At 32.1% G+C, this 26518-nt stretch overlaps 1 protein-coding gene across 9 annotated transcripts in view; it reads right to left on the bottom strand.

Moving 5' to 3' along the window:
• The window catches only part of LOC132731051 (pleckstrin homology-like domain family B member 1), a 161689-nt gene that overhangs the window by 52964 nt on the left and 82207 nt on the right, over positions 1-26518 (bottom strand). For 8 of the 9 annotated variants that reach the window (XM_060717152.1, XM_060717153.1, XM_060717151.1 and 5 more), the window contains 4 exons: positions 17733-20143; positions 8641-8766; positions 7855-7992; positions 646-837 (listed from right to left, as the gene is read on the bottom strand). In XM_060717152.1, coding sequence (XP_060573135.1) covers positions 646-837; positions 7855-7992; positions 8641-8766; positions 17733-20143 — 2867 coding nt within the window. Of the gene's footprint in view, positions 1-645; positions 838-7854; positions 7993-8640; positions 8767-17732; positions 20144-23732; positions 23887-26518 lie in introns of those variants that run through there. The other variant, XM_060717158.1, reaches the window with a different exon arrangement.

The following is a 26518-nucleotide window of genomic DNA, read 5'->3' as shown; positions in this document are numbered from 1 at the left end:
TTCTTATTTGGAATGTTGTAAGTTTGATGCCGCCCCTGGTCACTATAATAATGACAGTAGCATCCTTGCTTGTTATATATCTTTAGCTTAATGCACATTGATATTAATGATTTAAGCTGAACTGTGGAACAAGTTCATGTGACCAGTGTAGGGCTCAAACTGATAATCTGTGGGTTGAATGACAGCCATCTAATAACCACTAGGCCACTGCTCCCCTTTGTCTCTTTCTCTTCATGGGAATAGTTCCAGGACTAGTTAGTTTAATGTATGGTTCATGGGAATGAATTGGGTATTAAAACAGACTGAAAATCATATGGTCCTGACAGGAATTCAAACTCTGATTTATTGAAACCCTCGGCAAACAAATACCATGTCAGTATTAGATATAGCTCATTATACAAGGGTATATAAAAGCATCCTTATATTGTTCTGAGTGAAATTCAACTTTTCGAATTCTTGAAGTTCAAATACTTGCCAGACATTCTAGAAAGTCCTTATCAATCTACTAGGTATCCCCCATTTTTTGCCCCAATGTAAAAGCCTGGAAAATCTTAGGACTTGATCCGTGGACCACTCAATTCTTTAAAGTGAACACTCTGTCCACATCATGATTCAAGCTAGCTCCATCTTAACCACTATTCTTACCTCTAATTGCTGAAATTCCAGGTCATCAAACACTTTTCTTTGATTATCAAGCATTTCTTTGTTCTTTTGAAGTTTTTCCATGACTGATTTTTTATCTTCACTAGAACACAGTTCGAGTTGATTTTCAAGGGTGCCATTCTGTAACTCTAGATTTTCGAGCTTTTTCCTTTCCCGTTCAATAATGGCCAATTCCTGAAAATGGAAATTCAATAAAATATTAATTAAGATGAAAAAGACTGTTCATTGAAATTTAACTCTTCTGTTGTAAAATCTTGTATCTATAATAAAATGGAAATATTGTAAAGTTATGTGGATGCAAAACTGTACAATTTGCACTGATATTATGAGGAACTAATGAAACATTTGGGGGAAAAAGATTAAAATGTGGATGCAAAACTGTGTAAATTGTCTAAAAAAATAAACAATTTGCAATGTTATTATGATAAAACGTTAAAGAAAACATTAATTTACTTGTTCGATAATGCAGTTATTCATTCAAATAATGATATAGAAAGAACTGGAGACCTGTTATAAAAGTAACTATTTCAAAAGACAGTCAAAAGTAAAAAGCCGTTTTTTTTTATAATTTGCAAAGTTTAAGATATACACACTTAATTAAATCTTACATGAGTGAGAGTTTCCTAAAGCTGAAAGCTCAAAATACAGAAAATGATGACTCATCTGTAAAATTTCACACATTGTGCATCAAAATTGACAAATGATTTATGTTTAGTAAAATTTGTTTATTGGTGTTTACTGGCGCATTTATATATCCTAATATGCAAATACAATAAATGCATGCGTAACTAAAGTACATACAAATCCTTGCATATAATCAGATTAAACTTCTGCAGTTAACATGATGTATATAGCTGATATAACAGGAACACTTAATAAGTACAATTGTAAGAACACAAACAATGGCCTCTCTGTTACACAAATATTTTATCATAATTTTTCCTCCTCGCACACTTTTGGCTAAACCTTTTTGACTTTTGTCAAGTGGTCTGTTTTGTTTTTATGATATATTTTTAAGGACCTTTCCTCTGATGAAACATACCCAAAATTGGTATTATGAATAGTCTTGATAGAGGATCAATCTAGAAATGCTGCACTGTGATTGGTCGATTTTTTAAATCTTGTATAGAAGCAGCCAATCATATGCTTCCTTTTTCATAGACTGGTTACAGAAGTCAGATTTCATAATTTTTAGCCCAGGTGTTTGATATATACACATGACTCTGCATAAAGATGTAAATTATATGTCAAATGATATGTAATATGTCAAAGGTTCAAGTAACTTGACTATGTCATGGTGTCTTCTTAACAAAAATTGAAGGTTTAAAGATGGAAAATTATCCCTTTATCACCAGTCATAAATCTTCTATTTACCATCACAAATTGTTTTCAAATTGTCATCTTGAAAAACTAGAAGAAAATAACAACAACAAAAAACATTCTAATGATCTCAACTATCAAATTAGAATAACTTATGTCACTTCAACATTTAATCAAAATTTCAGTTTTTTTTTCCCCTAATCAAATATTCATTCAAAATCATCTTCTTTTTTTTAGTGTACCTTTGTAAGCAAAAAAACATTCACATTATGCCAAAAACATATTCAATAACTCAGTTGCAAAGGTTGTCATTAATTTAAATCTTTAACCAAAAACACCCAAGGAGATCAAATTAAAATAAAATGTTTTTATTGCTAAGGTGTCGAAATGATCTTATTTGAAATTGTACGTCATTCTAGAATCTTGCAAAAAAGAATGTTAAACATTTAAGTTTTTACAAATAACCTTTACAAACAATTACTTGAATTTTATAAAACTGTTATTAAAATGGGTGACGAGGATCATTAATTTTAGAATTCTCAGAACTACAACTTTTTCAAAAAGTGGGACAATCACCTCTAAAACTTTCCTAGAATGTAATTGTTATTTTATCTCCTTATACTATTTTTGTTCATATTCTTTTATATACATTTCATTTTTCAGACATTTGTTAAAATTGAGTAGGACAAGGTTATTATCAAATAATGATATTGTGAAAGATGATAATAAAATATTCACTTAGGATAACTAAGGAAAGAAAACTATACAGGACTGTCACTTTGTCAATTATAAAATATTTTAGTTATAAAAATTTAATCAAGAGCACCAAATGCGGTGTTAACACTTGTCTGTTAAAATAACCACTTTCTGACAAAAATATTATAAGTTAACAAGAGCTGTCGGTAGGACAGCAACGCTCGACTATTCTTAGTGCTTGATAGTAAAAAAAATGCCTGATACAGTTACCTCCTCCTGTTTACAGGTTGGGGTCATGATGGTGAACAAGTGTGCAAAGTTTCAAAGCCATATGTCAATGGAACTTTGAAAATATTTGAACTATTACAAAAACTTTAACGTAAATTCTAAGTCGAAAAAGGGGCATAATTCTGTCAAAATGCTTGATAGAGTTACCTCCTCCTGTTTACAGGTTGGGGTCATGATGTTGAACAAGTGTGCAAAGTTTCAAAGCCATATGTCAATGGACTTTGAAAATATTTGAACTATTACAAAAACTTTAACAGTAAATTCTAAGTCGAAAAAGGGGCATAATTCTGTCAAAATGCTTAATAGAGTTACCTCCTGCTGTCTACAGGTTGGGGTCATGATGTTGAACAAGTGTGCAAAGTTTCAAAGCCATATGTCTATGGACTTTGAAAATATTTGAACTATTACAAAAACTTTAACGTAAATTTTAAGTCGAAAAAGGGGCATAATTCTGTCAAAATGCTTGATAGAGTTACCTCCTCCTGTCTATAGGTTGGGGTCATGATGGTGAACAAGTGTGCAAAGTTTCAAAGCCATATGTCAATGGACTTTGAAAATATTTGAACTATTACAAAAACTTTAACGTAAATTCTAAGTCGAAAAAGGGGCATAATTCTGTCAAAATGCTTGATACAGTTACCACCTCCTGTTTACAGGTTGGGGTCATGATGGTGAACAAGTGTGCAAAGTTTCAAAGCCATAATTATGTCAATGGACTTTGAAAATATTTGAACTATTACAAAAACTTTAACGTAAATTCTAAGTCGAAAAAGGGGCATAAATCTGTCAAAATGCTTGATAGAGTTACCTCCTCCTGTCTACAGGTTGGGGTCATGATGGTGAACAAGTGTGCAAAGTTTCAAAGCCATATGTCAATGGACTTTGAAAATATTTGAACTATTACAAAAACTTTAACGTAAATTCTAAGTCGAAAAAGGGGCATAATTCTGTCAAAATGCTTGATAGAGTTACCTCCTCCTGTCTACAGGTTGGGGTCATGATGGTGAACAAGTGTGCAAAGTTTCAAAGCCATATGTCAATGGACTTTGAAAATATTTGAACTATTACAAAAACTTTAACATAAGTGGTTACGCCGACGCCGACGCTCGGGTGACTGCAATAGCTCTTCTTATTCTTATCGAATAGTCGAGCTAAAAATGAGCATAACTTAAACCATAGAGCTTTCAGAATTATGCCCCTTGTGTAAGGGGCATAAATAAAACCATAGAGCTTTTAGAATTATGCCCCTTGTCTAACAACTGCACCTTGTCAAGTTAAACAAGTATTGAAATGATTGAATAATTGGTTATATCAAAGTTTCAGCACAACAACAATGACAAAGACGCAGTGATCATAATTGAAATTCCTCAACTATTATCTACAACAACCAATTTGCAACTTACATAATTATTGATCTTAATTAATCTGCAAGGGATCAATCATAGACAATCCCATACCATGCAGTTATAAAATTTAACTTTTTTGTCTTATTATATTACAATGTATATGTTTATGTTACACAGACTGTGTAAATCTCATTAATGGGACAGCCTCAAACCAGGACATATAGTGAGTCATATGTAATAATTTATGAAGGTAATGTCACAGACAGTAGGACAAAACCTATGAGTAAAAACCTATGAGTAACATAGACTATGTAAATATCAATTATATTATTGAATAATTTATAATTATGTTACATCCCTACACAGGGTATGGTTAGATATAAACTGTGAGTAACTATGTAAGTAAACAATGTAATAATTTGTTAGTGAAGTGCGAAAATAAACTATTAACAATATGTAAATCTTTTATATTGTGTAAAGTGCAGGTTGTAGTCTGTTACAAAACTAAAAGGACATGAACTATGAGTAACATAATCTGTGTAAATATTTTATACTGTGTAAAGTGTAGGTTCAATTCTGTTACATAAACTAAAGGGACATAAACTATGAGTAACATTATTAAATCTGTGTAAATCTTTTATATTGTGTAAAGTGCAGGTTCAATTCTGTTACATTAACTAAAGGGATGTACACTATGAGTAACATAATCTGTGTAAATCTTTTATATTGTGTAAAGTGTAGGTTCAATTCTGTTACATTAACTAAAGGGAAGTACACTATGAGTAACATAATTTGTGTAATCTTTTATATTGTGTAAAGTGCAGGTTGTAGTCTGTTACATAAACTAAAGGGACGTTAATATGAGTAACATAATTTGTGTAATCTTTTATATTGTGTAAAGTGTAGGTTCAATTCTGTTACATAAACTAAAGGGAAATAAACTATGAGTAACATAATCTGTGTAAATCTTTTATATTGTGTAAAGTGTAGGTTCAATTCTGTTACATAAACTAAAAGGACATAAACTATGAGTAACATTATCTGTGTAAATATTTTATATTGTGTAAAGTGCAGGTTGTATTACAGGACCTAAAGTGACAAACTACTAGCAATATTGAGAAGGTAAAACCTAAGTTAAAAGAAGTATAAGAGACATAAACTTTGAGTAACAAAGACTATGAACTTTTTACAAATTTATACATCATTTATACATAATCTATAATGACTTCATATATGTTAATATATCAATACATTATGATAAGACCCATAGACACCCCAGTTTTCACATGCTTTATACAGACTGAAATGGTATGAACTTTTATACAGATAGGTACATTTTGATTGTATGTGCATAAATCATAATACTTAAACATTTTGAAATCTAGCATTTACATATATTCCTTGCAATATTCATAAGCTTAAATATCTATGTGCATGTTTAAATCTTTAAATCTTAGGACATATATATTTTTTCTTTAAAGATACACACACATTGTGACGGTAATAACTTGAGATTTAACAACTGGCGAAGGAGAACCTCCTGTGCTCTGGCAAGTGAGAGTACAGTTGGAGCAGAGGATGTTACCACTGACTATTTATAAGGTAGTAAGATACCTTAAACATTGTAAGGAGTCTTACCATCGTTAGTTACTTGGTTAGAGGCCATAGTTACTTGACAATATTGAACTTTGCATCAATATGTGTCAGAAGTAATGCAAAGAGGAATGGAGCATGGTGTTGCATTAAGGACTTTAATTCTGAGGACTTTTAGGGACGAGCACTTGTAGTAAGTGGGAGTGCACCTGTAATGTGGGGAGGAGCATCTAAAATATGGGATGGAGCACTTTTAATGTGGGAGGAGCAACTGTTCTGTAACATGTGATGAAACATGTCCCTAAACTGTTAAGCTGCAAATTTGCAATATAAATTTGCAGCATAGTAATTATGACTTGAAATCTACAGTGACCCAACATCTACCCATTTTTCTACTCCATTCCATACAATATAGTTTAACAAACCCATTTTTCTACTCCATTCCATACAATATAGTTTAACAAAACATTAAAATACTTTTTAATATATAATATACTACTGAGACATGAATATAAGTGCAAAGGTGATCCAGAAATTTATGTCTTGTGACCTTAACAACCCTATTACATCCAAGTGAATCACTTCTTAATGTAATAAGTTCATCATTTCTAAATGTAATTTTCCAACAAAATACATGTATCCTTGCATTTATTGAGTCCAGTTTTAGAAATAAATTTTTGGCTCACCCTGTCTTGAACGAAACTTTGATGTCTACAGTTAAGTTCCAACAACCAAGTCAATACAGACAGAACATTTACCAATACATATAATTATGGATATTTTCCCTATAATATCTTGGGTAAATACAGAAGTATATCCTACCTTTAACTTTTCCTATTATAAAATAATGAATTTTAATTATAATGTCCCATTAATAACTTGAGTTTCATACATTTGGTAAAATGTGACCTATTATCACAGAGAAACTTTTGCCATGCAGGTATGATCCTTTGGCGAGTCAAATTTTCTCTATGACAAAATGATCATGGCAATGAGTCTTATGGTTATTTATCTCTCACCAATGATTTAGATATCTTGTGGTAATAGAAGTTGATCATTGGTAGAGAAATTGGTAATTACTGGTTAGTTACCCAGAAAATACAGTTAGGTGGAACGATTGCTGAACTATGATCAAAAATGTTTTGAAATCTGTGTTAAAACCAGATGGACAAAAAGTAAACTGTTTAAATGGTTAATGTATTGCAGGATGTTTTTCATAGGTACACCAAATCAATAAAGTCAAACTAATAAAGTTAGTAAAGCCTTGTGAGTTGTGAGTAAATATATATATATATTAAGAATACAGGGTCTTTAAAGTAATACGCAAAAATATAAAATTGTCATTCTAACAAAAAAATGTTGTGTATAATCTGAATGCAATAAAGTCCAATTTCTTTTGTGGAAAATCACAAAACAAACCTTGAAATTTCTAATTAAAAATTATTAGAAAACATTGAAATATTTTTATTTTTTGGTCTTTTATTCATTCAAGTTTAAGAAGGGTCAATTTTCCCTTTCCAGCAGAGTGACACAATGCAAGCAAATAGTCATTTTCAAATTATCCCAATGTGCACACTGATAAATTAACATGTAGTTCAAAGAATTTTTGTCAGAGCCAACAACCTTGGTATGAAATGGTTATATCCCCTTTTCTTCAAATTAACTTCAACCATTCAACCAACAAGTTAAACAATTAAGGGTCAAGGTTAAAGACCAAGCTGGAACCAAATTGATCAGCCTTTGCCACCAGTATAAAGCCAGGCTAGCCTGCACATCTGTGCAGCCTGACCTACCATCATACCATTGGTTCAGATATTGAAATCTCAAGCACTGTTCCAAATTCAAAGCAAGGCAAGTCCATTTCATAAATTCAACAGTTTAAGGGTAATTCCCCATATTTCATATACATATTTACAACAATCATCAAGTCATCAAGAGTTACCCGCACCTTTTCTCTCTCCCTGGAAGCTTTCTCCATCAGCATGTTTTGTTTATGTCTCAGGTGCCTGATCTTTTCCTGGTCGTCTTGTAGTCGCTCCATCTCTGTCTGATGTTCACCTTCCAATAACGCTCTCTCCATCTCAAGCTGTGAGGGAGAAATAAGTATATCATTTAAACGGAGAGATTCTTGAATTTTAAACATATTTTTTTTTAACAATAGAAATACTGTTGTAGATATTTAGGTTACTGAAAAATTCCTCTACTTTTTTTTTTAGTAATAAAGGCGAGTGTAACTGAAGAAATCTCACGCTTACAAAAATGGCAATTTCTTTCATGACTAAAAAGAATAACATTTAATGCAATTTTATATATTTACAAATATGTATGAAGAATAGGCAAAATTAAATCAAATCCTTCTAATTTCTAACATTGACCGTACTAGTCATCATTTCCAATAACCTTGATCAATATTTATCATATCCTTTTAAAATGTCCATAACCAAGTTCAAAGGTCAAATCAACCCAAATTATTGTGATGCTACAGAAGAATTTAAATAACATGTTCTCTTTCAAATGATCTTGACCTTAACTTTCTAAATTATTGGCATTCAAGATGACATTAACCAAATTTTTCATGACCATTTATTTACCTTCTTATTAAAAGGACTTGACCAAAATAAAGAATGATCATCTTAAAAATCTTGGTTCAAACAAACCTATCTAATTAAAATGACCTTGAACCAAATAAATTAATAATAATCATCTATAATGACCTTGACCCTACAAATCTTACCCCTCTGAGAGCCTCATCTTCTTGTGTTTCTATGTCAACAATCTGCTGTTTGAGAGCTGAGATTTTCTTCAAGAGATCAGATTTATTCACCTTTAGCTTTTCCAACTGTAAATATGGATCTACTTCCTGAAACACACAAAACAAAAACTTGATATTAAAAAGAGAACAATGAGGAAATAACAACAATAATTGTATAATAAGAAACACTTAGCATGCTAGCTAGAATTAGCCCATGCAACCAGCGAAGACCAAAGTTACCCAAGCACATTTGCATAAAGATCATCGATGGTTTTGTCCAGATTGTAAGATAGAAATGCTCATGTTTAATATAGTAATGGTTAATTGAAGAACTACTAAAAAATACATGACAAAGTTACATTTCTCGAGTGTGTGCAAAAATAAATTTTTCTTAAACGATAGATATCTATCATTTCTTCACAACTTACATGCAGAATAAATTGCTATTAGTCACAGAAATTAATACACTTGGAAAATCGCAAACACAAAGTAAAATTCAAATTTAAGACCCCCCACGTCAAGTTTATCTACAGATTACTGCATAACCATGGTCAGACACTGGAATCTAGGTCACAATTACAGTTGATAAAAGTAAAACCTCTGCTAAGCAATTCCCTTTTGGAGACAAATATGTTGGTGTAGTTTTAGACAGGTTAAATGTATTATAAAGTTTTACTTTGGGAAGAATTGCAACTGTTGATTTCTAGAGGTCAATGCTGTAAAGAGAGGCCCCTCTGCAGAGGTTCCAGTGCATTTATAAGTCTTAGTGCAAATAATAGCTGGCAAATGCCACTTGGACCATATTCTAAATAAGCTTAAATTAAATTATCACTGGGAAATCTTTTTGACTATTTTGATCTTATGATCCCTTAAATATAATGGAAAATTCAAAGTCGAAAAAGTCTATTTTACAAATTCAAAGGGGAAAAGGATTTAAACATAATTTTTATATACATTTAGCTATAATTAACATAAATTCATATATATAATGGATATAATGTATATAAACATTTTTGATTAATCCAACGCCATCTGGCTACATTTAACATTCCAAGAGTTATGTCAAGTGTGCATAACCGATAATTTGTCACATTCTGACATCGGGACTTTAAAATATAGTGCCAAATATGCAGGTAAAGATCAATCTAACAGCTGTCTGGGTAATATGTAAATTTTAAATATAAAAGGTAAATGTTGACTTATTCTTAATACTGAGATAAAACATACAAAAAAGCTTTCACATTGTTGACCTGTTTTTATCTAATTCTGATATGTATATCTCTAACACAAGCACCACCCATTTTGAGTTTTGAATATAGAAATAATTAAGAAATTCCAAACAGGTTTTGACAGATGATAAATAAAAAGAGAAAGTTTAAACACCTAGATTGTGCAGTATGTTTGCAATGTTTGATGATGCACATGTATGTAAAATGTGCAATTACATGGGCATGCATTTACACATTTACAACCATTTTGAACAATAACTATACAAACAGACTCACTTAAAGGGACTCCTACTGAGTTTTTGACATGAAGAGACGAAAATATTTTTTTCCAGATAAATGTACCATTTTGATGTAGTGTAGACCACGAATCTTGTGCAAACTTTTCAGATCATAACGAGCACTTCGTTTTTTCCATAATAAGTATCAAATTGGTAAAAAAATGACCCCAAAATGAAAAGCATTTAACGCTTTCATTCAAATAAGGCTAAGAAAAGCATAAAACTATGATTTTCGATTTATTTTAAAGTATATTTCTTAACTATCTTTGCATATATTTCTGTCTAAAGCGCCCCAGTTCATTTATGTAAGAATTCTAATGTTATGTTTTTAAGGCTTTTAAACCCTTTTAAGTCCCTTTAAACTTGCATCATGGTCACAAGTTTATATAATTTTCTTAAACAATGGGAGCCAGTGCAGGGGATTAAGAGAGACAGTTTGTGAATGAGGGTTAATGTCAGATCATTCTGGGGTTTAAATGGTTCTACATTTTAAAAGAGGAGAATTTAAGGGGGTCTGGCTTCCTACTTGGTACCAGTAGTATACATGTATTGTAAAATGCAGGTAATGTCACCAAGTTTGGCTCCAAAACTTGATCAAATGTTCGATGGAGGTTATGATATGGTTCCAAATTAAACCAGAGCCTATATCCCAAACTGTTGCATTGAAGGCTAATATTAATAATCTTATCTATAATACCGTGTCTGGAAGAATAGATTCTTTTTAGACAATATGATTATATAACTTATCATTTTGAACAGGTCTATCTCAGAGACATATTTTGTTGGGTTCATCTAGGAAAATTTGTTTTCTTTCAACAAAAGAAAACATTTGTCATTTCTCTATCATAGGTAAAGATCTATTTGAACTAATGTTACAAGCGTAACAGTTCAAACAATATTAGAAATAAAATTGTTAATGTTCTTTTAGGATTTACACAATAACTTCAAACAAAGGTAAACAAAATTAAGCCTACTTTAAGCCCTGTAATCATATTTTTGAAAACAAGATTAAGAACAAAATTGATATGTAAAATGAGATAATCATTATTCTTTGGATTATTTCAACAGTTTCAGCTTAATTTAAGTGACAAAGTTACACTTATAATGTAGACAGACCTTTGCCATCCTGCCATATTAGGAGCCCAGATCATTGTTATGATAAGCAAATTAGATACCACAGTGTAAAAGTGCCATCCTTAACCAAAATGTTTAGATAAACATAATAAGGTGTGATTTCTTAAACAGTCTATGAATTTTGCACCCCTTTGAGCTAGGTCAACCTAACAATTATTCAGCATTTACCATCATGTCTATGCATTAATCAGCCCTGAAAACTATTTCAGCTATCTTGTCCTCTCCACTCTAGTGCATGATGTGCATAGGTTTTCATAGAGCAAAAATAAAATTGAAAACCAAAACATTGTCCAAAGAGAATCCTTTAAAACTTATGGTCTCAGAATACATTTATTATGCCTGTCCATTGGTTTACTTCCACACCAAAATTTAAAACTGACCATTGACAAGAAGAGTTTTCACTTAGAAAATCTTAAAAACCAATTAAAATGCATTATTTAGGGGAAAACATAAATTATAATAATGATAATTTCTTTATTCAGGACTGTTTCAAACAGACAATCATATAAACACTGATGATCTATAAAATATTTAATGATAAAAAAACCTGTCCTCATGTTTAAACAGAGATTTAAGTAACGTTAGATATTGAGTCAAAAGGTACACAGTTGAAGATCTGAGATCAAGAGATTTCACTTACGGGAAAGATTGTTATAAAGTTCAAAAGAGATAAATTTGAAAAGACGTATTAGTTCCTGTCAATAATCACGAGCACTTTGTCAACAATATCGGACAAAGACCGATGACAAAACCGAAGTACCGCATCATAAATTGTAACAAGATTGTAATCTTCATATTAAAGCCTAAAACTATTTTTACGATTAAACGTGCTATTTTATGCAGTTTAACCCCGTTACCTTCCCAATTTGCTTAATGGACTGGTCTTGAATTTAATCCAGACCAGTGATTGTTATTGTCCATTATAAATTTGTAGGGTTTTTGAATCAAAATACCAAAATGAATAAAGCAACCAAATTGTCAACTGTTTAAAGCCATGTCTGTACCAGTAACTTAACAGTATTTTATGCTAGCTGCCCACACTCTTAGACAAAGTCTTGTTGTAGCCAGACCTCTCCAGTAGAAAATCAGTTTCCACAGTTATAAAGAAATTCTTTAAGCTCAAATTTTAATGTAAGGCATTCGATTGGTCAGAAACTAGCATAGAATGTGCACTGACCAATGAAATTTAAATCCTGAAAGTTGAGGCAGTTCTCAGAATCTGAGCCATTATTGGTGGATTCATGATGTAACCTTGAAGCTATTTAAACATATGTTTACGTCTTTAAATTATACCAAAACCAGGCTAAAATAAAGTACTCTTAACACATATAAATATAGTTTATTTATCATCTTGCAGATAAGGTCAATGCAAGTCATTTATGTCTACATGTACTCATTTGAGTCAGACCTTAAGAAAAACAAACTGCTCTATACTAAGGTTATTAAAAAAGATTTATTGCAAATAATAATGTAACTCCGACTATCTTATCTCCAGTGTACTGTTTTAATGTTCTTTCCCTTCATAAAACCACAAACCAATACATTCCTCTTATTTGTGTAAAATATGTGACCCTTTACACAAGTTTATCATATTTTTGACAGTGAAAATTATACATGTATAAAGAGATCATATTAGCCTTTTATGGGCATTTGTTTGACTTTGGTTTCTGACGAAAATTCTTCAAATATTCTTTTCTCGTTTTTACTTTTCTTTTTTTTTTACTTTTTTTTGTTCATACACAATTCTATTATTACTGAACTTTCTGCATGTGTTTTATGAACAAATACGAGCCACTGAAGGGGAAAAAACCCCTAAAAGGTATGAAAATCAGTATTGCCAATGACTATTCAGAATATGCTATAAAAAGTAACCAGAGTTAGTTAATTCATAAAACGTCAATTACAGAACACTTTAAGAAAATTACTCAAAATATTATGAATATTTTTTTTTTTATTTTGTTAGGTTATCAGAATTTGAAGAACAGAGCATGCTACTTCAACTGTTCAAGTTTCATTACTTTTAAGTTCTTGGATACGAAACAGGAAGTGGTAAACCTCAAAATTGTCGGACAGTTTGAGTCGTGTGCGACTCTAGATCAGATTACCATGCAGCTCTTGTATCAAACCACATGAAATATATTGCTACTCCTTATGACTGGTCAAGATCGAAAAATCAGTTGTCCGTATTGTCCAAATTGTCCCAAAGACTATATATGGACAAAGTATTGTCCAAATTGTCCCAAAGACTATATATAGACAAAGTGAAAACTTTCCTGAATTTACTTTATAAATATTGAACTGACAAGTAAAAATGTGTTTCAAATAAAATAGCTGAGTAAGTTATAATAAAATTTTGCCGGCCCTGTTATTTGGTGTGTTCAAAGGAATCCACTCATGCTTAATACTAGTCCAACTGAATTGTGTATTCTTCTTAATTTTTATTTTTCATAATCTTCTCATATAAATATTATATTCAATTCAACCCTTTACCCCCATCTGGAGAAACCAAATTGTCAATTAAATTCTTACAAAATTCATGCCCTACTGGCAAGATTTTTATCCCTTACCCATAAAGCCATGCATGGCTCATTTCCTTTTCATTTATACATATTTATTCATTTATACATATGTATACTTAAACCATAAACTGAACTTTCATTCAAGGTCAGACAAAATAACATTTATTTTTCTTAATATAATAATATCAGTTATATACATATATATGTAATTTAAAACTTTGTTTTGTTATAAAAATACTCATTCAACAAATTTACTTTTATTATATCAAGTCAAAGATGACATTTTTATTAAAATTGAAGAGTTTTTTTTAAACAAAGACAATACAGATAAGATCTGTCCTGTCATTTACTTTCTATTTCTATTCATTAAATATATAATTTGAACAGACATGATTAACTCATGGATCATAAATTCCAAATATGTAAATCAATACCTGTCAATCAACTTATGTATATTCGAGATCAAAGTACATTAAATTTGCATTCCTAAATTGTAGAAAATAATAGTCTTTACGGAAGAAAACATTTACAAGCAGACTGTAAAAAATTGTACTTGGTTGACCTTGACATGACCTGTAGGTCAATATATTCTGATAACCTTGACCTTAGATAAAATAACAATGCTATTTATCTTACAATGCAGCTTTGATCATACATTTCTTTAGTTTTCAAGAGCAGTTCTTAAGCACATTTCTGTATTTTGGTCTACACATCACTGTTATGTTTATAAAGTGTGTAACATATAATCTACTGCAGGAGCCCAAGCATCTCTGGTGACAAAGTATCAGAATGTCACTGTATTTTACAACCAAGTTTCAATAGATTGTTATATGAATTTCAAAGGTCCCAGGTTTTCAATAGTACTAAATGACATTACTTTTAGTTTCTAGCAATGCTTAAACATAAGAATTTCAATAGAATGAAAATTTTACAACATACATAATTGTTAATATGTACATATACCAATATAATGCTCAAACACCTAACAATCTATGCACAAGAAAAAAATCTGTTTAAACCTCACCACACTAACTATCTGAAATGGACCTGTCCATCTATTAATCTGGTCAAAACAATTCATCAATTTTAGGGAAAATTTCAAAATAGGTACTGACTGAATGTGAACAGAACAAACTTATAGTCACATGATTTCAAAGCCCTTTAGGTTCTTTAAAAAATAACTTGGTATCATATATTTACTAAATTGTGTTGTTTTTTTCATAATAGGAACTTTAATATTTTATTTAAGTTCGATCCAAAATAGCAAAACAAAAACTAATTAGTTAGATAACATCACGTTGTCATATTGATTATACAATAATTATACAAAACTTAGATGTAACGTGGGTTTACAAATGTCAGTACACCCGGAATATTTCAGTACCAAATAATTATGTACATGTACAAAAAGTACTTGAACAAACTACAGATTATAGCACAGTTCAATGCACTTATGAAAAAGATAAAAACATTATAAATTGGTTATAAACATACCATGTGATCGATCTTATAACGGCTTATCCTAATCCAAATGAATATGAAATATTAAATCTAAACGTACAAAAAAACACAACTGAAACCGATCTAAGTATTAACATAAAATGTAAACACCGGCATTCCTAAACATTTTTTATCCTATTTAAAACGGCTATTTATAATTGTAACAACTGTCAAGTTTACACATACACAGATAGTTTTTAAGCACGACTGAGTCTCGCAAATAGATTTACATAAACACAACTTGAATCATTAAATGAAGACGATCATACTACAATTTATTAAAAAAAGAAACTAATCAAAACACAACAAACACACCGGAACTGTAAAACTGACACACGTCATGACCAAATAGTTTCGGTATTTTTTACCATATATAAACTCGCCCTAGTCTGATTATAGCATTATTCCATTATTTCACTATTTACGGCTACCTTTTGGCAGAAGTAAAAATATCGTCATATCTTATTAAGTCAACAGCTTGTGCCGTAAATACTGGACTTATTAGTTGCTCACTTGTGCGAAATATGCCACACTGATTATGGCTCCTTTGTCGGAAGGTCATTTAGGTGATAAGAAATTTTAAAACGATTGGATTTAACTTGAAGTACTATCGTTCACAAAGTAATTTGTCTCACTAGATAAATAAAGACCATAGCTTGTTCATAAAGTACAGTCATAGTGGGTGTCTCTGAGTTGTCTCTTTTTATTTTAAAACAGAATCTTATTAAAAATCTATTTATTCAGCTCAGTACTTGGTATAAAGGTCCTCCATGTCAAAGTTATTTCAGTCACTGATTTAGCTAACAGTCCTCACCGCTGTTGGTTCGTATCCAGCCATGGACATTGCAGTCTTCAATTAGAGGAGGAAATCTAATAATATAGCTTATGGTAGTTGTACTCATGCCTCCAGGGTACTCACCAGGAGGTATACATATAGGCATCTTCAGGGACATAAACATAAATACACATAACCTTTAATGTTTCATGGCAGATTGACATTTATCATAAATTTTGTTCAATTGCAATTCATGCATTTTGATATTCAGTATATAAGTGTTTCCTCATTTTGATCACCCCAAAAATGGAAAAATAACCATTAAATATTAAGGATTTATACCAAAATCTTTTAATTAGGCTTTCAGTCTGTCACACCTTAAATGTGAAAATTACTGTTTTAACAATCATTTAAACTTTCACCTGCAAACATGATGAATTTACGATGCTTTAAATCTAAAACAGTCGATTGAGTGGACCAAGGTAAAAGGATTCTTGGAGTATCAATTTACCAACAGTATAGAGCCTGGTCAGACTGCATGAAAGTGCATGTTGGTCTGGCTCTATACTGGTGGCAAGGGCTAAAAACTTGGATATAGTACCAGCAGATTGAGGGTTAAGATTTCACATCATGTGCTCTAGTCTACATGATTAAAAGCCTATATGAGCCCCTATACAGCCACACAGGTTTGTATATTTGTACAGTGACCAGTCTGACAAGAAGATTAAACTGCAGGTTCCTCCTAAATGTTTTGGAGTCCATATAAATGAACAGTTCCAAATTTAAAACAGGATAGGTATATCTTAAAATATAGCCCGATTACTAATCCTCAGGACAATTTAAACCATCAAATAACCATGGTATGTGATTGTAATGTCATAAATGTTGATCTACTTTGTTTGAAAACAAATTAAAGTGGAAAATAATAGGATGATCCTATTACAGGAAATGTGCAGCATATGAACTTAAGCAATTATCCCTTCAAGTGTCTGTTACAGAGGTCAATTGTGGTAGACCATGAACATTTCCCCATATATTTGACTCATTTTGTTATTAAATTAAGGGAGACAACCTCCTTGCACACAACTCATGACTATTTAAGTAAGTACTGGTTGTTTCCCTTGTATCACTAAAAATGTTCAGAAAAGCTATAACCCTTAATTTTTGCACATCATATTAACTTAGCCTGCTGAAATCAACAGATTCTACCCATTTACCCAGATCAGTTCAAGATCAGCCAACACATCCCTTAAATGATTAATGGTTTTGCCCAGATTTAAAGATGTACAATTCAAAATACCAAGAATGTTAATGGCTTACAAAACAACAGCAGACCAAATGCCACCAGTATTGAGTAAGGTCAGTCTGCATTTGTGTCAAAACTAAATGATTCTGTAATGATAAATACTTAGAACTGTATATTGATACTGTATTCCTTTAAACTATTTATGGACTATTCCAAATTCAAGTCCATTACACAAATATAACAAGATTAAATTATAATATTCTTTAAATGCATTAAATAATCCCACGCAGCTTTAAGAGTTGCTAAATAAATTCATGCAGTTTGAAGAGTTCAGACAAGAAATTTCAATCCGGTTATACTAATAAATATATATATATATAATTAAATACTCACATCTATTGTTCCACACGAACATTCGCTTGAGTCTGTAGTACCTGTAGATGAGGCTCTTGAAGTCTGCCCCCTCGTCAGTGTCAGGTTAATCTCATTGTCACTATTTATAGGCGTCACATTTTCAATACTCGATGACTTTGATTCACTTATTGACCCCGAAGATCGTGGTGAACCTGCCGACAGAATATTATTAATAAATCCATGATAACTTGTAGGGCATACAGTTGACGTACTGGAGGAACCCGGACTCTCACTATTGGAATCAGAGGAAAGAGATCCATTTATATTCACATAGTCATGGTGATCCGTATTTTTACTCCGAGATGAATACAAATTAACATTTCTAGTAGCACCATGTGAATGATTAGCCTCCGTTTCTAGAGATCTAGCACTAAATGATGGAGCCCCATTTGCATTGTTTCCATCAAACAATTGTCTTTGTTGACCATTATAATGGTTTGATCCCTCATATGTTTTACTAGACACTGGTTCATGAATTTGTAATTCGTTAAGGCGATCTTGATTCATTTGAAGGTCACATTCAGGCTCACTGTAAGTAGACGCATGACTTCCTTCTTCTAAATTTTCTATATCTTTTCTTTCCATTAACTCCACACCAACATTTTTCAATCTTAGAGGCTCTATCTTAAATGATTTTGCAAAATCGTTTTCTATATTACTTTCTGCCTGAGGAGGACTTTGAACATTTTGTGACCTAGAAACCAATGGCGATGGAGTGTTTTGATTGGATGATGAAAATGCTGAACTGTAATGAATGCTTGATTGCAATTGGTCTGGCGAAAACGCGGCTGAACTTGATTGGACACAATTTTTACTTGATACAGATTTAGGACTTCTTGGTGAAGTCCTTGGACTTTTTGGCCTTTCTGTACTGAAAGTACCCTGATTTGAATTTGGTCGCCGCTTTATTGTTCCTGTGTCCTCTGAGCTCCCACATAATGATTCCTCCTCAGAGTTTGAAGAATTTGACCCACATTTTCTCATTTGGTAACCGAGGAAAAATTCTTTATGTGAGTTTGTTGGTGACGAAAGCATTGTAAGCGATCCATTGGTCATTATTTTATTGGTCATTGAGCTACGATATTCTGACTTGGCAATATCACGCCTTTCTAGAGACTGTGTTTCCAAGTCGAGACCTTTTGGTGTTTGCACCTGCCGATGAGGCTGAACTTGTTGATGACTGACCTGTGATACACGTGGCGAATTTTGACCTTGGTTAAAACCAGGTAAACTCTGGCTTTGGTTGCTAAAGTTACTTTGTAAATGCTGATACTGTAGTGGAAGAGGCGGTATTGGAGGTATTGAGGTTTTTTCTGTGACTACAAACTTTTCATGTTGTTTCTTCAAAGTGTGAGTCTGCTCCTCTTCTATCTGCCTCTCATATTCCGCACACATATTCAAAATTTCCTCCAAACGTTGCCGCTCTAACCTCTCCATCTCTTGTTCTTGTTTTCTCTCTGCAACTATCTCTCTATGCTTTAAGGTTAAATCTTTCTGACTTTCTGTCAGTTCATTAAAATCAAAATCAATTCCTTCGAATGTATTCCTGCAGCCTGCAGAATCATTTTCATCCTTTTCAATTGTCAAATAATCCTTCCCATTTGTTAATCCATTGGCACTCACATTTAATTTATCTTTAGCACTTAGATTAGTATTTTCTTGTTTAGAGTCCTGTTTACTTTGCACAAAGTCTACTGTAACTTTTGGAGAATCTAGAACAGGTTTTGGTGCCACTGCAGGTGACCTTTGTGAACCTGACCCTGACCTTTGTATATTTGACCCCTCAAAGAAAGGTGAAGTGGCAAGTTCAGTTTTCCTTACAGGGGAAACTGGGCTATTAAAAAAGGTGTTAGCAGAATTAGAGCTTGTATCACTTAAAGATATGTTTGGACTTTCGTTACTCTTTGTTGAAGATCTTGACTTAAAGCTTGAACCAGAATTCCTAGATTCATTTGATTTCCTTCTCATGGAAACACTTCCAAAACTACCTACAGAGTTTGCATTAATATCATGAGCATTTACATCTGGTTTGGGTGACTTGGCAGGCTGTAAAATGCTTGCTGAGACACGTGTGGTTGCAGTGTCCTTACTAAATAACTTTTCTCCGTAATAGAAATTTTCACCAGACCTTCGACCAGATCTACCGTCCGGTGATGTTATATTAAATTTTCCTGGTGTTTTGACAGTTGGACTTTTCGCTGTTGGCGAATTTTTACCACGTGAAATAAGTTCAAATTTACACACTTTGTTTAAGAACTCGTCATCTTCCAGACCATCATGAAAGCTGGACGAGTCTGCAGTAGTGTGGGAAGGATCCCCGGAACGTCTCCGTTGACTGGTCTGCTCTGCATCTGAGATCATCCTCAGATATTCTGGGTTGTTTTCCAGATCTGAAAATATATGTAAAAGATTAAGCTTTTAAACCTTAATTTTCCTATAAAATAGCTGTTCTGAATTAATTGTTGTAATGATTCAGTGCACAGATTGTTTTTTTGGTAGATATTGTGCCAAGATAGGAGGAGAGGTTTTTGGTTATTGGCAATATTCAAATAACTCTTAGCCCTTTAGGGTAAAAATGATACTGTTTGAGAGAGAAAATTCATATTTTTCACCTGGATTTATAAACTTTATTATGCTTTGATTAAATATAATGATATTTATATGTGTGTTCAATTATTAACATTTCTGATTTCAAACAAGAAATGATTGAAATAATTAAGAACATCTGTCTGTTGATAGTCAATGGTACCTTTACCTAAATAGTGTTGAAATACCAAAAACAAATCGAAATTTCAGATATATGTTACTATATATGTAACTAATTAATAATGCAAGAATAATTGCAAATCTGGTATGATTATGTTAGTATGTCATATCTTTAAAAAAATTACAACCATTTTGTGTCAATCAATCAAAACAACCAAACACATGTTTATTATGGTATTCAAGATCATTTAACTTGTCTAAAACATAAAGTTCCAACTTTTCATCATATTTTTTGTTTGGAGTAGGTACATTTCCATTACTATACACTACATATTTTTACTATATATTTTCGATGTGTAGAAATATATTAAGTTCAACTACAGAAACATTCTTTTGAGCATTCCTGACATTAACAGGTAATTAAGGTCAACCTGTTAATAATTAGTGGGAAAACCCTGATGTACCAGTCAATGACTTCAATCAGACTGGCTCCATGTGAAGCTGAAAAACCAGTCATAGGGAACCATTCCAAATACATGATATTTACTTCCTGTTTTAAGTTCTTTTGATCTCCGAGACATTCTTTGTTTTCTGTGGTGATTTTGTTGAGATGAAATATCATTTTAAAAGCATGTGTTTGTTTTCTAAGCCATCTAAATCCTTAAGCTCACACAAAACTTTTAGAGGTCATCTGTCTGTATTATTACAGTTGGTAAACCAGTAAAAAGCTCAACAGAGAATAAAGTAAAGTCAAAAGAAACCAGTTCAGTTCCAAGAACTCAAATGATCCAAAAAAAACTGCTTTGAACAGAAAGAAATCAGAATAATTAAACCAAAAGAAAACTTTTTGGATGAGTTAAGACACCTTTACAATCCAATATAAACCATTTTGATTTATAAGAAACAAATGTGACCATAAACAGGACTATTGGAAGATAGAAATAATAACGATAGAAACAAAATGAAAATAATATAACAAAAACAATAAAATGCTCCCATATCATAGCCTCATAGCCTAAAATTGTACAAAACACTTATTAATTGCTCATAGTTTTGCCCTTTAATAACATGAGGTGAATTGGTTTACAATGGGAACTTTACCATCAGTATTTCAAATATTGATAAAAACTATAATAGAAATGGATCATTTTGATAATCTTATAAAATTTTGCTTAAATGAAGAAATGTTTATAAAGTTCGAAGTGATTTAGTATGAACATTTTTATGACGAATGATTGAACAATTTATTATTTGCTATGTAATAATTTGGATCATGTATCTCACACTTGCCAACAACTTCAATGTATCATTCTTTCTGGTTTCTTGTGATGTGTAATACTAAATTCTATCAATGTAACTATTTAATGTATTAAAGACCTTTCATTGTAGACCAATTCATTTTAAAAGAATCCTGCTGAATTATCTAAATTGGAGGGATTCACACTTTTCATACTGGCATTGTCTGAACCAATCATGAACCATTCATTACCTTGCATGAACACAATTGGCAATTACAAGAGGCCTATATATGGTACTAATTATAATTTGGTCAGCCAGTACAGCTGTATGTTAAAATTTGTAAAACTTGTCAATGGACAGACCATTTCTGAATTCAAATCAGACTCAAAATTGAATTCAGCACAATTAATGTTTAAACACGAAACTGTTGCATAATTGCTGATGTTTTTATTAATGACAATTAACCAAAAACTTTTTACATTTAATTACAAACTTCCATTCTGAACTGCAAAAAAGATAACCGAACATTCTTAAAAAGTTAAGATCACTTACAATATTTGAAATTCCTTTCTCCAAAATGATAAATTAACGTTCACATCTCCACAAAAAGTCACATTTTAAAATGGGGGAAAAAATGAAGAAACAGGGATACTGTAGGAGGTGGGATGATTCATCTTGTTTGAATATTTGTCTTTTGGATGTGACTCTGGTATTCGAATACATAATGGGACAAAATTAGATATTTGTAATGCAAATTGGTAAGGATATATTTTCGGTTCATTGGTGGGCTGTATTAACTAAAATTAAGAATAGGTTGAATAGGGAAATAACTGAGTTTGGTATACCATATCTGAATATAGTTTCATGATATTGCATTGTTAATTGAAAAATAAGACACTCTCAGGGGATATTGTATGCCATTTAAAAATGATAAATGACCGTCAGGATTTGTTTTGATTTATTTTAAGGTTCTTTATCCATGATCACCTTCATGCAATAACTGGTTAACTCCTATTAAAATTAATACTATGACAGTGACAATAGAGCACGCCCTCTACAATAAGGCCTGTCCATAAAACTGCTCATTTTATAAAACCTTATACCTTCTTCCATGCTGTTAGCAAAACATTCCTTTAACAAAAAGTATAACTTCCATAGACTATAAACCTGCCAAAAATTTAGAGCTTGTCAAGGATGATACTACAGCTTTTTGTATATATTTGAAATTTGAAAGTCGTATTTTCCTCTTAAATAGAGCGACTGAATTAATTTGAATATCCCTTTCACCTTACAGCATATCAAGAAATATAAGATGGACTTTTCTTTATCTTTTTTAATTTGTTCTTGGGAAAAAATTCTAAAAATGTCTGCTATATATTTTGTTTTTTTCCTGTTTTTTTAACGATTTTAACATTTTTTTATATTTTTTTTGGTCATATCTTGGTGGTAGCAGTCGATCCACCTAACAGGCTTTCCTCAATATGTAACCGGTAATTACGAATTTCTCTGCAATAGTGCAACTACTCAAGAAGAAATTACCCCTTGCCAGAGAATCAAACCAGCCACCCCCACAGTATTTACTTATTGGATGCTCTCTGATAATTGAGCTAAGTGGGCAGTGCATAAAGTTAAACATTTATCAAATCCTGAGCCTTAACATTGTTGTCTATCAATTTGAAACATTTCTCTCTAAATTCCCTTTTTACCCAACCAAATAAGTAAAATATATAATTATATTTATAGATATAATGCGTATTAAATTAAACCTAAAGCTGGCCAGCACATTTGTAAACCTGGCAAGACAGAATAGATGGCAGCATGTGCAAGAACATCAACTAACCCCATCCAACAAGACTATATAAAAATACTTCTCATCTAATACAATTTTAGCATAATAACAAATGTATTTGTTGTTGTTTGACCTTTTTTTTTTTAATATAAATTACATTCCAATGCTGAAATGTAAAAGAATAGTCTAAAATTAGTTGTTAAGGCCAAAGTAGTATCATCATATTACTTATTGATTACACATACCTGTCATCCTTTATATGGTTCATTATTATATTCAAATCCATTTTTTCTGAGCCAAAATGTTTACACTGCTATTACAAACTTCGAAAAATAATCACTTCCCTAGCAGCAAATGCATAATGCACTTTCAATAAAGGTCCAAGGACAAAACACTAATACTGGTATTACGAAAACTATTTCCTCTTTGTACATGTGCAATTTGCGATGCAATTACCATAACAATAACGATGCAATTACCATAACAATAACGGAGAATGCTTTCATGAATGCTGTAATTAACGAAAACAAAACAAAATAAAAGGCTTTTCAAGTAAGCTCATAGCTACAGCATTTTTGTCTGTGCAGAAAAAAAAACGGTCTGCGTCTGAGCAATTAAATACTGCAACAATACATATAATTACTCAAAATATCCAAATTTTCGAAAGTCAAAAACCTTGAAACAATGAAAATCTAAGCCAAAAATCTGTATCTTTGCAAATAATCCAAATTCCATATCATATTAAAAAGTTAAGCTTCTAAATCTACTTTCTAGAGAGGGAGAGGCATCGACATGAAGAATTGGCATATTGGAGATCGAAAAGCAGCCAACTGCCACCTTTTTTACCTCCTAATCTGAAGATTTCTTAACAGACTCTTCAAGTGGAGGAAAGTTTAGTGGGGTAATCAATCAAATGATTTCGTTTGTTATGAAAACAGCACCAGAAAACACATGTGATGTGTGTGAACTACAAGTGGTCAATTGTTCTGTTGTGATGTGTTAGATAATCATAAGATAAATGATACAATTAAACCTGGTTATAAAGACCACCTCTGACAAAAGACAATGCTAGAAACACCTGCCAATAATGGCTGGAAATTGTACATCCCACTCTATCATTTATGGAGCATCACTTCCTTTTTATTTGCACAGAGACCACTTTCAATAAAGATCACTTCTACCATCTTTTCAGATTTTTCAGAAACACTTTCAGTGTTTCCCACCTAACTAGAGGTTTACTGGTACGAAACCCAGGTAATCCTTGCATGTATCAGTGCTATACACTGGGCATGTAAAAGAACCAAGGAATAAGACCACTTCTACCATCTCATTTAATTGGACTTTATATACAGGTTATACTGTAAATAAAGAAGCCCACAAATTTCAAAGATATTTAACAACTGAAGATATATTAGATCATTAAATAAAGCAAAATGATTTATGAAAGGTATAACATTGTAATAAATATCCTTGTGTTACATGAAAATAAGCTAAAGAAACACTCATATAATGGTGTCAATTATCAAAATAGTGTTATGATGCCAGTTTTAACTCATATGTGATATCCTAGGTTATAGAGAAGGACTCCTGGATGTACCGCTTGGCAATCTAAACTTCCCATTTTTGATTTGATATGACTTTTGTCTTTTGAAACTCTTTCACTTTGATATGACTTTCACTGTATGGTACAGTTAAAGTTTGGTACTTTTTTTTTTAGAATGGATTAAAAAATTTAATGAAGGGTATACGAAAAGCAAGGATAAAATAGTCAAGTAGTAGGCAGATTTTGTCCGAATCTCGTAATCTAGTTTAGGATAAAAGTGGGTTTACTAGGATGAAAATGGGTGTGTCTGGTTGAAAGTGGGTGTGTTGGGATGAAAGTGGGTTTCTTGGGTTGAAAGAGGGTGCACTTGGATGAAAGTGGGTTTCTCGGGTTAAATGTGGATGTGCTAGGATGAAAGTCGGTGCACTTGGATGAAAGTGGGTTTCTCGGGTTGAAAGCGGGTGCACTTGAATTAAAGTGGGTTTCTATGGATGAAAGTGGGTGCACTTGGATGAAAGTGGGTTCTAGTTGAAAGTGGATGCACTTGGATGAAAGTAGGTTTCTCGAATTGAAAGAGGGTGCACTTGGATGAAAGTGGGTTTCTCGGGCTGAAAGTGGGCCCACTTGGATGAAAGTGGGTTTCTTGGGCTGAAAGTGGGTGCACTTGGATGAAAGTGGGTTTCTCGGGTTAAATGTGGGTGTGCTAGGATGAAAGTCAGTGCACTTGGATGAAAGTGGGTTTCTCGGGTTGAAAGTGGGTGGATTTGGATAAAAGTGGGTTTCTCGGGTTGAAAGTGGGTGCACTTGGATGAAAGTTGGTTTCTCGGGCTGAAAGTGGATGTACAAGGTTGCAGATGGGTATATGCCAATGAAAATTAACCTTATTTAAATGAGGAAGTCAATTTATCAGTTACTTCAGACCTGCTAGTATTTACCCACAAAGTTAATAAATTGATGCTAATCTAACAGCCAAACAACTCTTCAGCATTTTTATTCCAAATGTCAATCGATACAACATGACATTATTCACAATGGTATCAAAATGTAAATATATTAACCACTAATTGTATTATTCAAATGACAAGAGTTCTGCCTTAGGTCTATATATATCGTATCTTTTTTTGTTTTACATGTGAATACAGGCTTTTTATCTTTCTAATCTGCAAAATGGTATAATAAATCACAAATCATTATCATCTATATTCAATAAGTGCTTGGTATCCAGGTTTTACCACCCACAGCTGTCAAATAATTGCATGCTGTTAAATCATGTGCAAGCATAATAATTTTAATGACATGCTGAGCATGTTAAGGGACACCCAGAATGCCTTTTGAGGTACTTCTGAGGCAACAATTTCTAGGATTTATCAAAAAATATATTTCATACAGTAAAGTAATTTTGTTCTCGCCATGATCAAGGGGTGATTATTTTATGATAATTTGACCATTACTGGCATGGCAAATGTGCCTAACGCCTGTGGGATTTAT

The sequence above is a fragment of the Ruditapes philippinarum genome, unplaced genomic scaffold, assembly GCF_026571515.1.
Source record: "Ruditapes philippinarum isolate M1 unplaced genomic scaffold, ASM2657151v2 ctg1239_1_1_1_1, whole genome shotgun sequence".
In the NCBI taxonomy this organism is placed as follows: domain Eukaryota; kingdom Metazoa; phylum Mollusca; class Bivalvia; order Venerida; family Veneridae; genus Ruditapes; species Ruditapes philippinarum.
Note: the sequence above shows the minus strand (reverse complement) of the source record. Positions and strands in the feature narration are given on the sequence as shown.